The sequence below is a fragment of the Hipposideros armiger genome, unplaced genomic scaffold (genome assembly GCF_001890085.2).
Source record: "Hipposideros armiger isolate ML-2016 unplaced genomic scaffold, ASM189008v1 scaffold_57, whole genome shotgun sequence".
In the NCBI taxonomy this organism is placed as follows: domain Eukaryota; kingdom Metazoa; phylum Chordata; class Mammalia; order Chiroptera; family Hipposideridae; genus Hipposideros; species Hipposideros armiger.
The window spans coordinates 4,180,986-4,196,894 of record NW_017731407.1 but is presented as its reverse complement, the minus strand read 5'-3'; the positions used below and the strand labels follow the sequence as shown (position 1 = coordinate 4,196,894).

General features: G+C 40.3%; 1 protein-coding gene and 1 long non-coding RNA gene across 2 annotated transcripts; one reads left to right on the top strand and one right to left on the bottom strand.

Annotated features, from left to right (window-relative positions):
- Positions 1 to 4,587: 4,587 nt before the first annotated feature.
- LOC109381980 (uncharacterized) lies at positions 4,588 to 6,637 on the bottom strand. The gene is made up of 3 exons (XR_002123849.1): positions 6,554 to 6,637; positions 6,287 to 6,428; positions 4,588 to 5,167 (listed from the first exon to the last, which is right to left on the bottom strand). It is a non-coding gene; the product is annotated as an uncharacterized LOC109381980 (long non-coding RNA).
- A 114-nt stretch (positions 6,638 to 6,751) lies between these two features.
- COX7C (cytochrome c oxidase subunit 7C) lies at positions 6,752 to 9,071 on the top strand. Its single transcript, XM_019641113.1, has 3 exons — positions 6,752 to 6,959; positions 7,919 to 8,061; positions 8,925 to 9,071. The coding sequence occupies exons 1-2, from the start codon at positions 6,885 to 6,887 to the stop codon at positions 8,033 to 8,035; spliced, it is 192 nt and encodes a 63-aa protein (XP_019496658.1). The 5' UTR covers positions 6,752 to 6,884; the 3' UTR covers positions 8,036 to 8,061; positions 8,925 to 9,071.
- Positions 9,072 to 15,909: the final 6,838 nt, after the last annotated feature.

The window sequence follows — 15,909 nt, the reverse complement described above, 5'->3', positions numbered from 1 at the left end:
GCAAAGAGTTTCTGTTGAGAAATCAGCTGACTGTCTTATGGGAGTGCCCTTGTAGGTAATTAACTGCTTTTCTCTTGTTGCCTTTAAAATTCTCTCTTTGTATTTAACCTTTGGCATTTTAATTATTATGTCAATTAGGGACGTTTTCTGTCATTATTCCTTCAAATAGGTTTTCAATTCTTGCTCTCTCTTCTTCTTCTGGTACCCCTATAATGCGAATGTTGGTACTCTTGATATTATCCTGGAGGCCCCTGAAACTCTCCTCAATTTTTTGGATTTTTTTTTCTTTTTGCTATTCTGGTTGGGTGTTTTTTGCTACCTTATCTTCTACATCGCTGGTTGGATCCTCTGCTTCATCAAATCTCCTGTTGATTCCTTATAATATGTTCTTTGTTTCCATTATTGTATCTTTTATTTCTGACTGGTTCTTTTTTATGTTTCTTATCACCCTGTTGAAGTTCTCCCTGAGATCACTGAGCATTCTTACAACTAGTGTTTGGAATTCTATGTCTGATAGATTGCTTATCTCCATTTTACTTAGTTCTTTTTTCTGGCGCTTCATTCTGTTCTTTTATTTGGGACATGTTTCTTTGTCTCCCCATTTTGGCTGCTTCCCTGTGTTTGTTTCTATGTATTAGGTAGGGCTGCTATGACTCCTGGTCTTAGTAGACTGACCTTATGTAGTAGTGTCCTATGGGGCCCCGTGGTGCAGTCTTCCTAGTCACCTGAGCCACGCTCAGGTGTGTCCCTTGTGTGGGTTGTATGTGCCCTCCTCTTGGTTGATAATTGCACATCAATGGGACGGGCTGACCCTTGAATTCACTGGTCCCAACAACTGGCCGTGACTACTGTGGAATAGTGGTGCAGGGGCTGACCCTATGGAGCAGGATCTGCCTCAGCAGGACTCTGATGTCTTCCCAATCCACCCCTTGGGTGCATCATACATGGAGGTGGCTCCGTCACATTCCAGCTCATTTTGAAGCTGGCCACTGGGGGCGCCAGCCCCAGGACCCCCTTGGAGGGGATCCACTGTAGGTGCACTTCAACCACAGCCCATGCTCCACCCAGGGCCACCCAGGGGAAGCCAGAAAGAAATCCGCAGATGGCTGCCACCCATGCTGTGCTTGGAAGCACCTTGAGAAGCCAAGACTCGAACCAAGGCCAGCTGCCACTAGAGCTGTGCTTAGGGCTGCTCAGCCAGATGTACAGGACACGTTCAAGCCAGATGCTGCTTGCTGGTCTGGGTTCTACAACCCTTGGAGAGACTCTAGGAAAGTACAACTGAGCCAAGTCAGGCGGTCTGCATGAAAAAGCCACTAAAAGTAGACTGGGTATACCTGAAAGTCGGGCGGGGCCAGGTCTCAAATCTCCAGGGCGGGGCGAACTAACAGCCGAGACTCAGAAATGGTGGCCACCTGTGTTCGTGCGTCAAGAAGGAGGAGAGCTCAGCAAAGAAACAATGACCTCCGCCAGCTCCCCCATCCAGGACAAAGCCGCCTCTCCAGCCCCCATCCCAAGCCAGACAACACAGTTTCCCACTGTGTGTCCCTGTCACCTCTCCAGTTGCTGCCCCAGTGCTGGAACTCAGAGCGGGTGATCCCGTTGGTGGGTAAGTCCACGCGCACTCCCTTTAAGAGGAGTGTCTGTGAATGCAGCTGCTTTCAGTCTCACTCAGTCACAATCTCTGCTGGTTTTCACAACCAAAAATTATGGGGACTTCTCTCCCCGGCACTGGAACCTTGGGCTGGGGTGGAGCTGGGATCCCCTGCTCCTTTAGGGGATGGTCACATGCAGGTGTGAGACCAGCCCGTTCCACATCTCTGACCTTCCTACCTGTCCGGAGGTGGCTCCTCTGAAAGTCCTTAGTTGAAAAGCTTCAGTTCAGCTTGATTTTAGGTGATTCTCAATAATGGTTGTTTTGTAGACTAGTTGTAATTTTGATGTGGTTGTGAGAGAAGGTAAACACAGCGTTTACCTACTGCGCCATCTCTCCCTCATATCTGTATATATTTTGAGTTACTCTCAAGAATAATTTAGGCAGATACTTCAACCTTTTAACTTTAAATATGTGTGTTTGTGTGTGTGTGTGTGTGTGTGTACATGCACACATACATATCACAATCATTTCAAGAGAGTGAATAAGAAAATGAATGATTTTTTATTTTATAAGTACATTGAAAGTCTCCAGAGAAGGAAGACTATGACCTGAAATTTAATGAAAGGCTGCAGTTGCATTTAGGATATGGTAAAGATGAATGANCTCCCAATTTTCCCAGATCTAACAAAAGGCAGATATCACAATAATTGATACTAAATACTTATTCAGAATTTTAATAGTTTTCTATATCCTTTAGAATAAAACGTGTGTGTTTTCTTTGCTGGATTCCAAAACTTAGTGCCATGCTTCATAAATATTAGGCTTTCAACAGATGTATTTGGATAGATAGAGGTAGGATGAATACTAATTGGGTTAAATAGCACTTTCCAGGTATATGAGGAGCCAGTCTAGGAAATTTTCTCCTGATGCCTAGTAACAGGAGATGGTCAGTTAAATATTTGTATATTAATAAATTTATCAGGCTTATATCAACTCTGATCTGCTCAAATTAATATAATCAACAAAATCCCCCATGTATTATGTTCTGACACCTTTGCGCAATGCAAGTCTATGTATAAACTGCATAGTGTGAAATCTATTCATGCTTAAGCTCTCATGCTAACTACCAAAATCAATCACACTTTTCCCAGACAGTATATACTAAATTGAACCCTAAGAAATTACCAATATTTCACATCTTTTACCTAGAAGACAGCAATTACTGATGGATCCATGGTCATAGTTTGCCCCTTCAAGTATTGGACTACGCTTCCCCTTCATAAGTGTACCTGTTTGGAAACCAATGAAATTTCCCAAAACCATTTGGCACATAGTGGGAAATTCTTTTTCTATAATTATGTGGAAATATCTAGAATCCCTTTCTAAAACTCAGACAATTTTTTTTTCAGAATTCATATTAAATACCATAATGGCAAAAATTGCAAGTCAGAGTCTTGCTGTAAAATCATTCTACTGTGTGCATCAGGAGGTATTTTTAGTACTGTAATTGTCAGCAATGGTCCCCAAAACTCCAGCTGTTGGAGTAAGTAAAGACTGCATTTGAGAATTTCAGATTATCTTGTTCTTTAGTTGATAATAAAATAATATACCCAGCTCAAACAGTTTCAATTCTGCCACACTGAGGGTATACAGCCCACTTAATCAATTTATGGTTTCTACAACTGGGTTTATGTTATTGAAGGTGACTTTTGGAAAACACCAAAGGATAGGGGCTGGCTACCAGGGGAACCAACCTTAATCAGAACTTTCAGTCCCACGCCCTGATTTCTGGGCAGGGAAAAGAGCCTGAAGGTTGAATCAATCACCAGTGGCCAATGAGTTAATGAATCATGCATATGTGATGAAGCTTCTATAAAAACCCAAAATGGAGGGGGTTTGGAGAGCTTTCNTTGGTAACTACAATATTGCCACAGGGATATGAAAGACAGCTTGGGGAATATAATCAATAATGTTGTAAATATTTTTTAGGGGGCCAGATAGTCTGCAGTGCTTTTTATAAGCCAACCTCAGAAATCTCAGAATGTCACACTGCGGTCAAGCAGGTCACTAAGGTCAAGAGGAAGGGAGTTAGACCCCACCTTTCAATTAGAAGAGTTACAAAGAAATTATAGCCATCTTTAATTTATCACAATACCTATTCAAAAATGTAAGATTGTCAGATTTCTTTAAACTTCTTTTTTCCTCCATGGTGAATTTAAGAAATCGAAATTAGGGCCGGCCGAGTGGCCTGTTGGTTGGGAGCTGGCTTGGGATGCCAGCTCTGAGCAGCTGGGCCCCGGTTCGCATCCCACATGAGGGCCAGTAATGCTGTGCCTGCGCCCTCTACAGCTAAGATGGTGAACAACAGCTCGACCTGGAGTTGGGCTGCCATGAATCGCTGGCGACGGCGTAGGCTGCAGCCCCTGCTGCAGTGGGCTGCCATAAGCTACCATGAGTGGCCGGTAGCCAGCGTGAGTGGCCAGTAGCCGGTGTGAGCTGCCAAGAGCCGCTGTGAGCGGCCATCCGGTGGCTGGCGACCGAAGAGCCGGGAAGAGCGCAATGATAATACCAACATGGGCCAGTGAAGCGACGTCCTCCACAAGTAGACTAAAGAACAAAAGGGCAGCAACTTGTCTGTTCCCCTTTCCCTGATTCCCCAGTGCTGTTCCCCTCCCCCAATTCCCCAATAAAATCTAAAAAAAAAAAGAAAGAAATAAAAATTAGCATAAACCCCTAAACTCAGGGCATGTTAGTTATTTAGCTAATTTACTGATTGGTTGCTAATTTATTAATTGGTTATTAATTAGCAATTAAGAAAAACAATATGCAAACTCACAAAATTTTCCTTTGTTCTCAGTTGGGCTGTTTGACAAAAACATTCATTTTAAGATAAATATTTTAAATGACATAACCAAATTCCTAAATGTATAGATCAATGGTAAAAAATTCTGTTCTTCTCATGAAAGATGATTTCCCTAAATAAAGCAGCATTACTTCTAGGTGTCTGTTCTAGTCATTTATTACTGCATAACAAACTATCTCAAACTTAATGGCCTGAAAGAACAATAATTTTACTACATCTCACATCTGTAGATCAGCATTTTGGGCAGGGCTAAACTGGGCAGCTTTACACAGCATTGATTGGGGTCACTCAGAGATATACATCCAGCAGGACTGTGCTGGAGGGTCCAAGATAGCGTCACTCACATGCCTGACATCTAAGCCCATCCCCATCTTCTTTTGGTGGATTCTTAACGTCTTTCTGGCCAACTTGACAAACTTCTTACATAAAGGCTCAGGGTGCCAAAGGCAAGGGTTCCAAAAGACAGGAAAGGAAGTTGCCAGTATCACAGGCCTGTGCAGGACACTGGCACAGCATCACTTATGCCAAATTATTTTGGTCAAAATTGTCACAGGATGTCCATCCAGATTCAGGAAGAGAAGGCATAGACTTCATCTCTTGATAAAAAGAATTTGCAGCTATCTTTAATTTGCCACAGGGCCCATGAGGAGGAAGACAATTCCAAAGCCATGTACTAGAATCTCTCCTGGAATTCTCTTTGGAGTTATCTGAAAGCCAGATACACAGAGGAGAATCAATTAATGTGAATTAGAAGTAACAATGAACCAAATATACAGGGGTGATTACTTACATTAGACTGAAAAGAAGAATCCAGAAGTATTAAAAATGGAAACATTTTCTAATTATGGTTATATCAGAATCCATTAATACAAACAAGGGCTGAATGGGACTTCTTTTAAAAATTGAATATTATATATCTATCTGTTAGGAGAAGAACACCAGCTATAATGCATTCTATTAATCTCTAGTCAATCAGAAGCTACTTGTAGAAATAAAATGTAATTAAAAAATTTGGGGGGGGGGGCGGGGCAGGAGGCCATGGCTTTTCTGCTTTTCTCTTTCAAAAGCTAAAGAAGGACTAAACATACTTTTTATACCCAGTTTTAAAAGCAAGAATTGGGTCTTATTCAACTTTGTTTAGCTGTTATATAAATGGATCATCTGAGGCTATCTACACTTTCCCGCAGATGATAACATAAAACTCAGGTTACCAGGACCCTTCATAATCTAACATATGACTTCTCCAGCCTCATTTATCACTGGTTTCTTCCCAATGCCCACTAGTCAAAGACCACCAGGAACACACCTATAATTGAACAAACTGGGTTTATTACTCATTGCAGTAAAAGAGACTGAATACCATGAGGAACCGTGGTTATCTCAGTCGAGTGTTAGGACTTAAAGAATTTGGACTTGTTTTCCATGACTTTGGCTATCTTACTAAATCTTACTTAGGGTGAAAACTGGTCCAAGGTTAAGGTTGTAATTGGTAAAGGATCAGAAGTCATCATATTAGACTGGATACGGTGATTTTGGTCATTTTTGTGACCTGGACAATGTTCATGTTTTGTCTCTGTTCAGATATGATAATACATTGATTATTATTTTCTTGATCCATCACTGACACAGTGATTTTGTCTGATGTTGATGTTCTGTGAAATTGTTGAGTTCAGCAGAATACCAATTCCTCGTCCAGGCTAACCCCAGCTGTCAGAGGCTGCTTTTCTCTTCCACATTCAGATCACGCCATACTAATACTGGCCTTGAGTTTCCTCTGGCCTCTGTCCGTTCTTCTGTTCAGTTCCCTCTACTTCAGGAATCCTTACCTTAGCACTCAACTCAGTTTTCTCTCTGACATCCTTTGTACTGCATATTGGTTGGTATCTTGCGTTTATACTTTGTTTCCTCAGATAAGATTATAACACGCATCTCTCTCAGCGCTGGTAGAGGACTGCCAATCACAGGCACCTAGTTTACAGTAACAAAAAAGCAAAAAAGGAAAAGGGAGAGAGGTTCATTTTCCTGTTTCATAATCTAGAGCACACGTGGTGAAACTGCTTCACTAAATTCCGTAAAATCGTCTGGAAACAGACCTCACGAATCCTGTCAAGAACTCGATAAGAACTCAGGTCTGAATGAATCGCTGCTGGTAAGAAACAACATATCGCAGCTTCTCCTCCTCCCTCCGCCTGGCGCGAGACTACATTTCCCACAATCCTTCCGGGCCAATGAGGCGCATCGATGTTTTGAACTACAATTCCCACAATGCTCAGAGACCGCCCCTGGCGTCCCCACTTCCCATCTCCCCTTTCGGTCCTCTCACGCAGAGGCACTAGGTCGTGAAAAAGGGAGGACTTGCTGTGGAACCGCCATTTCCTCCGTTTTCTGGTTCTCTGCGCCTTTCGCAGGCCTCCCAACAGCGCTATGCTGGGACAGAGCATCCGGAGGTTCACGACCTCTGTGGTCCGTAGAAGCCACTATGAGGAGGGCCCGGGGAAGGTCAGTGTGGAAGGGGCCCGGGTTCGTTTGGGAGGGGGCTTCGACTCTCCGAACTCCCAAGGCCGCCCTTGGGACCGTGGCGAGGGAGAAGGGGAGCCGGAAATTTGGTCTGGGACGCCGGCTAGCGTTCCATTTCCCCCAGGGACCAGGGAGGACGCGCGGGCCCCTGGATGCGAGCCTTCGTCGGGGAAAGGAATAAGGAGGGCGAGCTGGGAGCCCCGCCTGGCCTAGCGCACCCCGTCCTTGCCCTCCCAGATCCGAAGGGGTGTGGAGATCCTGGCGGCGGGTATATCGCGTCTCAAAGTCGAGCTAGAGGTCACCGGACTAGGAGTGAAGGTCACTGGAAACGAATGAAGAGACGAGGGCCTGTGGTTGTGGGTCTGACCTTATCTAACTAGTTGATTAATTTACGAGTGTTAACCCTCCTTGGGTGAGGTTGGCGTTAGCCTCAAGCACAAATAGCGTGTATCGGACAGTTTGGCAGTAACCCCCTCCGAGGGGGACGCGAGGCCTGAGGAGGAAAGGGCTGAGAAAAAGCGTGTGGAAGGCAGGGCAGCTCGGTCATAAAAAAGCCAGACTTAGTTAAGTGCAGCTAACGTTGACTTGTATCTTCTTTACTAAGTGGCTAGTTTCCCAACAAACAGTGAACTGGAGCCACGCATTCTGTTTATAAAATGACTTTTGGAGAGTATGTCTGATTTTCTGAAATGAAAAGCTTCTCACTGTTTTTCACCTGAGTTCTTAAGACTACACTGCTCAGTAAAGCCAGATATGTTTTTACCTTAGTGTGATGAAAGTCGTAGGACTTGAAAGATAATGTTTACAAAGGTGCTCCTATGATGCATGGCATGTATAACCTGATTATGGAAAGAAAAAAAAAATCTAGCATCTCCTGGGTACTACTTTCTGAGCTATAAAATCAGATGCTTTGAAGTTCTCTTTTCCCTCCCCCCCAACAGAATTTGCCATTTTCAGTGGAAAACAAGTGGCGGTTGCTAGTTATGATGACTCTGTACTTTGGATCTGGATTTGCTGCCCCTTTCTTCATAGTAAGACACCAACTGCTTAAGAAATAAGGACATTTTACCTAATCCGTAAACAGGTAATTAATGGATTTCTAATCTTCCCGAAGCAATGCTTTCTCTTTTATTTCTTTCTTCCTCTCTTCACCACTCCTTCCAAAAAAAACCAACAAAAGTTACAAATACATTTTTGTGGATAGGGCTGATTGCTGAAGTTAAGTGTATATGTGACATTGGTGGAGACAGGTTAATAAACCTAGTAACAAATGTTCCTTGACCTGAACCCAGGGTTTATTGAGTACTGCTGTTTGTGAGACATAGTTTATATTAATAATCTCATGCGACTCCCTAGCAAGTCAGAAGTGAATGATATTAACCTGATCTGAGACATAAAAATGTTAAGTTGCTCAATATTTTATAGCTAGTGACAGTGGACCGGATTTTTACCCAGGCAGTCTTGTTCCAGAGCTCCACTCTTAACCAGGTAGAGTTCTAGTAAACTGATTAATGTTAGTCTGTCTCCAGGGCAATAAATGTTAGTATATGCCCAAAGGAGTCTTGTGTGCTGGGAGGTTAGCAGGTTCCCTATGTGAGAAGAAAAAAAGATTAATTTAGCTTAATTGTAACCAGAATTTTCCTCAAAACAACACTATGAGAAGCTCTGGAATAATTGGAATAAATTCCAAAATATACTTTGGAAAGTAAAGATTTTATTTGTCAAGTTTAGAAAGCAAAAGGTTTATCCAAGCCATTAATATAGAAAGATTTTGGTGCATATGATGAAGCAAATCAGTATGAATGAAGTCATGATACTGTAAACGCTTTCTGATGTACCAGTCATAAACTGATGGACAGACAATACATTAATAAAGCTACATGATTTCTGTTAAATGAATGGAATTTTTAAAATACCATTAGTTTTTTTGTGTGTTTTTATTCACAGATATGAAGAGGAGCATTTTAAGAGGTGCAGTCACTTTGAAAAATGGATCAAACTGTTGAACTCAACATAGTAGATGTGTTTGTAAATAAACTTATGGCATGAATCCTTAATGCCTCTTCTCTGAAATACAAAATGTGGTAAATTGAGCATGTGCGTACCTTTTTTATTTGGGTAATATCTCAATATTAGTTTCTTGAGCAAAATATGTGTCATTTAGCTTGTTTCTTGGTCTCAAATTCTCAGATTTTATAATTTAAAAGGAGAAAAAAGATTTACTTTTAGTCTTTACTTTGAAGGAGTAAATTGGTATTGGTTTTTCTCCATGAGTGATAATTAATCATGAGGAAAACCAAATAGTGATACAGATTAGAGTTCAAGAGCTTCTTCTTTTTTTTTTTTTAAGCTGACCCATCCTGCTACCTGTTGGCAGCTCAGCGGCTGCTCAGCTCGGGCCAGGACTCGAACCACTGTTGCTCAGAGCTCAAACTNTTGGCCATGTCAGATACTGAGGCACAGCCTGCTCCCGGCAGCAATGCTTTTTTTTTTTTTTTAATTTACAGAATATTTCTTTTATTTTTTTATTTTTTTAAATTATTATTATTAGTTTCAGGTGTACAAAACAATGCAATAATTATCCTTTTCACCCCTCACAAAGTGACAATCCCCCTACCCCTATCCATTGCCTCCCCCACCCCCAATATCATGCGTATCTATTACAATTCCATTGACTCCATTTCCACACTATACTCCACATCCCATGACCATATATGTATTAAACTATAGCTGACATATAATATTATTCAACGGCAGCTTCAGATATACAGTGCAGTGGTCAGGCCTCTACACCGTCCATGAAGTGGTCTCCCTAACAAGACATGAGTATGGTGGGATCTCAAAAAACTGGAAATGGAACTACCTTTTGACCCAGCAATTCCACTGTTAGGTATTTATCCAGAAAAACCCAAGACACTAATTCGAAAAAATATATGCACCCCTGTGTTCATTGCAGCACTATTTACAATAGCCAAGACTTGGAAACAATCAAAAGCCCATCAATACATGACTAGATTAAGATACTGTGGTACATTTATACAATGGAGTATTACTCAGCTATAAAGAAGAATGAAATCGTACCATTTGCAACGATATGGATCGACCTAGAGAAACTTATGCTAAGTGAAATAAGTCAGTCGGAGAAAGACAAATACCATATGATCTCACTTATATGTGGAACCTAAAGAACTGAATAAATGAGCAATGTAAACAGAAATAGTCTCAGAGACACAGAGAAAAAACTGATGATTGCTAGTTGGGAGGGGGTGGGGATAAGGGAGAAGGGGAAGGGACAAGACAACATAAATTGGTAACTACAATATTGCCACAGGGATATGAAAGACAGNACACACACACACACACACACACACACACACACACACTAGAATTGTGTCCAGAAACCCAAAAGACTAAGAGACAGATTTTAAGTTACCTATAAGTATGAAAAGAAGCATTCAGACCAGCAAAATCATGTCTAGAGCTTATACTCAAGGGGAGGCTTAAGCAGGGATGGGGTGAGGGCAGAGGGGATATGAATGAGGGGTGAAGGTAGGGAGACTGGAGATGTTGAGATACAGATAAAAGTCACTCAAAAACCGTTTGCACTCAGAGTGGGAAATTACCAAGAATCAGTTTGAGATCTTGTAGATTGGAGCATGTTACTGTAAATGAACAGAACCCAAGGCAGGAGTCTCATAACGGCCCTACTTCTGAGTAAATGCAGGGAGATGCACCTTTGGAGGCTTGCTGACAAATGAAGAGCAGGAAGCAAGAGGGAGACAAGGTTCAAAATGAGAAAACACATCAAGCCCTCTTTCATTAAAACAATGGTTAAACAAACAGTAATATTTCACCATATCACAACAAGAGTGTTTTTGAACTAAGAAACCTAGTTTGCCCCCTCAAGCTCTCACTCTGGCTACATATAATTATATTACTAGTACAGGAAAATAATATTTCAAAGTGTATGGCATATGACAGATGGCATTCACACAAAGTAAGAAAGCAGACATTTAGATTTATAACTTTTCATTTCAGCTGATGAAAATTCTGCGCCCCCCCAAAACACCATCATTAAAACAGAAGAAATCTTAATACAATTCAGTCTGAACTAAATGTCCATAATATTTACAAATATTGAAGGAAAATAGGACACCTTGAATTAAAATTTCAAAAACTTAGAACAACAGCTTGGACAACAAGGAATTGAAACAACAGCTGATCAAACAGGCTTGAACAACAAGGAGTTGAAACAACAGCTGATCAAACAGGCAAAAATAGAAAAAAAGACACAATGGTTTTTGAAATTACAAGATACCTGAGGGGGCCGGCCGAGTGGTGCGATAGTTAAGAGCTGGCTTGGGANAAGACATTTCTATTAAGGAAATAAGCCTTTTGTCTTTCATACCATTTATGTAAAGCAGACTTAAGTGTTTATCTTAGAACCCTAATGAAAAGGGGGAAATAAGGGTGAAACACTGGATTCTGTTATAAAAGAGAACTTATTGTTAACGATAAAAGCTTACATTTCTAGTTTCTGCAATTTTTGTTTCTTTCAGTTAAGAACAAACTGTAAAACAACCTTTTCCTTGAAACCCTGTTAGGCTTGGAATTAAAACAATTAATTAAATGGATTTAAAATTAAAGAAAACTTTGCTCTTAACTGAAAATCAATTGGTTTTGGATAGATCAGAAACTAAATGATAATGGGACACAATCAAAGTAAATTGAGATGATAAAACTTGTGTCTTCCCTTTCAATCTCATAAAGAGCAACATTAGATAATATGCCTGGAAAATACTGAACTGTTATAAAGTACAACAGTGAAGCCTTAAATTAAGCTACAACTAAAACTATGTATTTTCAGTGGCCCATTTCATAGCTTCTCTCCCCATTTGTATCACTTCATTAAATCGGCACAAAGAACTTCAAAATACCATGGCAAGCAATTTAATAAGAATTACTCAATGTACCTGATCCAATTTTCTGCAGCTAGATGATAAAAAGGTAAATGTGAGAGCATTCAAGACTCTATCCAGTCTCATGATTTTAAGGACCATCTATAAGCTAAGGTCGCTCCCAAATCTCCGTTTGCAACCTTGACATTTCCACTGAAATCCAGCCACATGTACAATTGAATTGTTGCAAATCACCAACAGCTAAGTTATCTCTGTAGATAAAATCATGTATTTGATCAGATCAATAACTGGGCACCTTTAGCCCTCTTTCTCCCCTCACACCTCACCTCCAATCCATTAGCATGTCTTGTTTCTTCTCTCCTAAACATGATTCTGCCCATGGTCTCCCAGCTGAAGCCCTAGTCCCCCCATTACTATCCCGGCCCTTCTACCTTTCCTGCTTCTGTTGCTTCCCTGCAGTTGATTCCCCACATGGACCACAGGTCGTTGTCTTAAAGTTTAAATCAGATCATTTCACTTTTCAGCATCAAACTCTTCAATGGCTTCCCTTTATCAGTGGAATTAAATGCAAACCCAGACTCCATACCATAGACTCACCTCCCTGATGTTATTTCTTATCACTATCCCAGCACTCATAGTGGCCTTTTTCCTGCCTTGAGCCTTTTGCATTTTTTGTTCTCTCTGCTTAGCACATTCTCTCCCACATTTTTATATGCCTCGTTTCAGCTTAAATGTCACCTCCTCACCCCTAGTCACTCTTTCAGCTTTATTTTCTACATAATACTTATTATCTGAAGTCATATTACTATTTTACAAGTTCATTGTCCGTTTCTCCCTAAGACAAGGAAAGCAAGAAGGGCCCATACTGATCATGTAGTTCAACATTCTTGTATTGTTTAAGAAGAAACTGAGGCCCACAGAAGCCAAGTGTCTTGCCACTGTGCATTCAACTAGTTAGGGAGAAGCCAGAAAGGAAAAGGAATTCTCCTGAGACAATAGAGCTCCATTCTCCTGTGACAGACCTCATAAATGTTTTTGTAATTCAATTATCCCTTCTTTTCCAAGATATCCATTGAAGAAGAGAGAGCTCCACGTTCTCACCACAGACCTGCAGTTTTACCTCCCACAGCTCTGTAGTAGAGGCGTGTCATTCTTAAGCACATCAAGAGTGTTCATATAACTATCCATTCCTAGAGCCATCAAATATAGCTGAGATGCTTTATCCAATAACTTTTTTTTTATTTGGTGGCACCAGACAACTGTAGAGGTTTTTAAAGTTTTTAGGGTTTCCTACCATCCCAACTCCATCGCATAGGATAGGTAATGGTGGGAAGCTCTGAATTCGAGCTTTCACTAGTTTTAATTATTTAGCGAGCCATTGTAACTTGGATTCAAAGAGANGGACTCGAACCACTGTTGCTCAGAGCTCAAACTCTTGAGCGAGCTCTTAACAAACTGAGCCACTCAGCCGGCCCTAAGAGCTTCATTTTTTTACCTCCAGACCTATACCCTAAAACAAATTTTTACCTTGATAAATAAATGTGCTGCTGACCAATATTAGTCGTGTTTAGACTGAATAGAAGTAAAATATTTGAAATGGAATGTAATAGCATGTAAGATAGAATACAAGAAAATATTACCAATTTATTCTGGAGGTTTGACTAGTAAAAATGGTGTAGAAGATGGCACTGATTAGTAATTGTATCATTGAATCAAATTTACATGAATACTGAAATGCTGCTTGCCACATAAAGTGTCATTAATTTCTAAGGCTTTGTATGAGGGTAAGGAAAAATTAGCTACTCAATATTTTAATCCCAGTTTGGTCACTTTTAGAATACCACTGGTGTTAGAAGAATGCTATAAAGCAGGTTATAGACAGTGATCTGTTTGGCCTGTAGACTTTTTGGTGAGAGGAGATGCTATACCATTTTTAAACCAATATTTAATACCAGAATATTCATATAAAAGTTTATATTTCTGGATTCTTGAAAAATTGCTCTGGGTGGTTCTACATCCCTTAATGGAACAAAACAGCTGCCAATAACAAAAACAGACTTCACAATAACATTAGATTTCTGATATGTTCCTAGTGCTAAACTGCTGATTTGCTGGAACTTTTTAATTTTTTTATTTTTCTCTCAGTTTGATGCAATTTAATCTAAATCTCTTTGTCCAGCTATTCCATATGCTTGTGTGTCATTGTTTTTGATTATCCATTGATGAATCAGATGTCGTTTGGAGAGTTTTTCATGGAACATCAAGGCTTTCTATTTTTGGGTAAAGTAGAGACAAGAGTAAGTTTAGGGTTCATAAAATGATTCTGAATTCTTGGTTCAAATCTTTGCCCTTAAATTACATTTAGCTGTTTCTGTTTTCTTGCAGGAAATAAGGATAGAACCTACCTCATATAATTTTGAGAGGCAACTAGCTGTATAAAAACATTTCTGGCAAGTCCTAAATGAATGATTTTTTTTTTCTGACTTATAATACCTTAAGAATGAAACATTAACTTAGTATCAGACAGCAAGGTGTAGGTAGAAATCATCAATTACTAAATTTGTCTTCCAAGTTAAACTTTTGAGGGTTATACAGTCACTTAAAATTGCTGATAGGTTCTGTGACTAAGCAAAATGACTTAAAAACGAATCCAGTTTTATCACAGACTAATTGGTGTAAACAAGAGTTACATTCCTATGGCATATTTCTGGTCAAGGAAATCACCAAACTTCTAAACAAAACACTTCTAATATTAGACATTGAAATAAACGTGGCTGAGAAAGATCAGTAGAAACGAGAATCATTTCTCGAACTGGCTGAAGCCTATTCTGGCAGCTCAGAGTGTACCCAGAGACACCCAAACTCACTCCCACTGAGACAAAGTAAACTAGCCAGTTAATCATGCACATCTTTGAGATGTGGAAGGAAACGCAAGTACCCAGAAAAAAAAACACAGAAATGGGAATGGGCAGTCCACACAGACAGTGGCCCTAGCCAAGAATCATTTTCTCATCAGTGTTATAACACCGATATTTGAGGACCTGTTCGTGAATGAGATAAAAACCTTTGTCTGTCCTGGGGTAGGCTCCATGGATTGCCTATTCCCTTGGTTCAACAGGCTGACATTTAGAGTGTAATGAGTGGTAGAGACCGGAAAATCCTTAGTTTTTGTATTGGGGCTCTCCAGAGAAACAACCAACCTGATGTGCATATACAGACTTACTTTAAGGAATTGGCTCATGGGATTGTGGAGGTTGGACAGTCCAAAATCTGATTGGTGAAGAGCTGCAGTTTTTGCCTGAAGCATCTGGGCAGAATTCCCTCTTCCCGGGCAGTTGGTCTTTTTCTATTAAGGTCTTCAACTGATTGGATGATGCTCACCCACCCACATGAAGAACAATCAATTTCATCCAAAAAAACACCTGCATAGAAAAATCCATAGTAAATGTTCAACCAAATCTCTGGACACCATGGCCCAGCCAAGTTGACACATAAAATGAACCACATTTTCATATAAGTACATGACTTTAGTATAAAATTTTTTGTTTTGGCTTGAATTTTTAAAAACCACAATATTAATTTTTATAAATGAATTACTTTTAATCCAAGCCAACACAACCACAAGATTCCCATAAAAATGAAAATTTGCTTGAAAAAATTACACTGGATGGACCCTTACATGCCTACATGAAGCTAAACTAGGCCAAGTAAAATACCTTATGCCGATGTTTTCCCAGACTTCCAAAATACTGGCATAGGAATTGTGGCAGGGGCCTATAACCCAGGATTTGTTCTCAAGAGAAGCCACTATTGCTTCCGTAATTAAGCTTGGCTACCCTGAAAGTAAAAAAAAGCTACATTTTGCTATGGAGTCAGTAAAAATGGGTTAAGAATGTTAAGGATGTGGGTTAAGGACTAAGACTTGGTTGGATTCAAAGCCAGTCCTAACCGCTTCATCAAGAGATTCTCTTCCTTAGTTTCCTCACATCAGAGTATCAGGGTAGTTGTGAAGA

Bases quoted from the DNA above. Each gene is read 5' to 3' on its own strand.
- COX7C (XM_019641113.1), top strand. From the start codon at position 6,885: ATGCTGGGACAGAGCATCCGGAGGTTCACGACCTCTGTGGTCCGTAGA. The intron at 6,960-7,918 runs GTCAGTGTGGAA...CCCCCCCAACAG, and splicing joins ATGAGGAGGGCCCGGGGAAG to AATTTGCCATTTTCAGTGGA.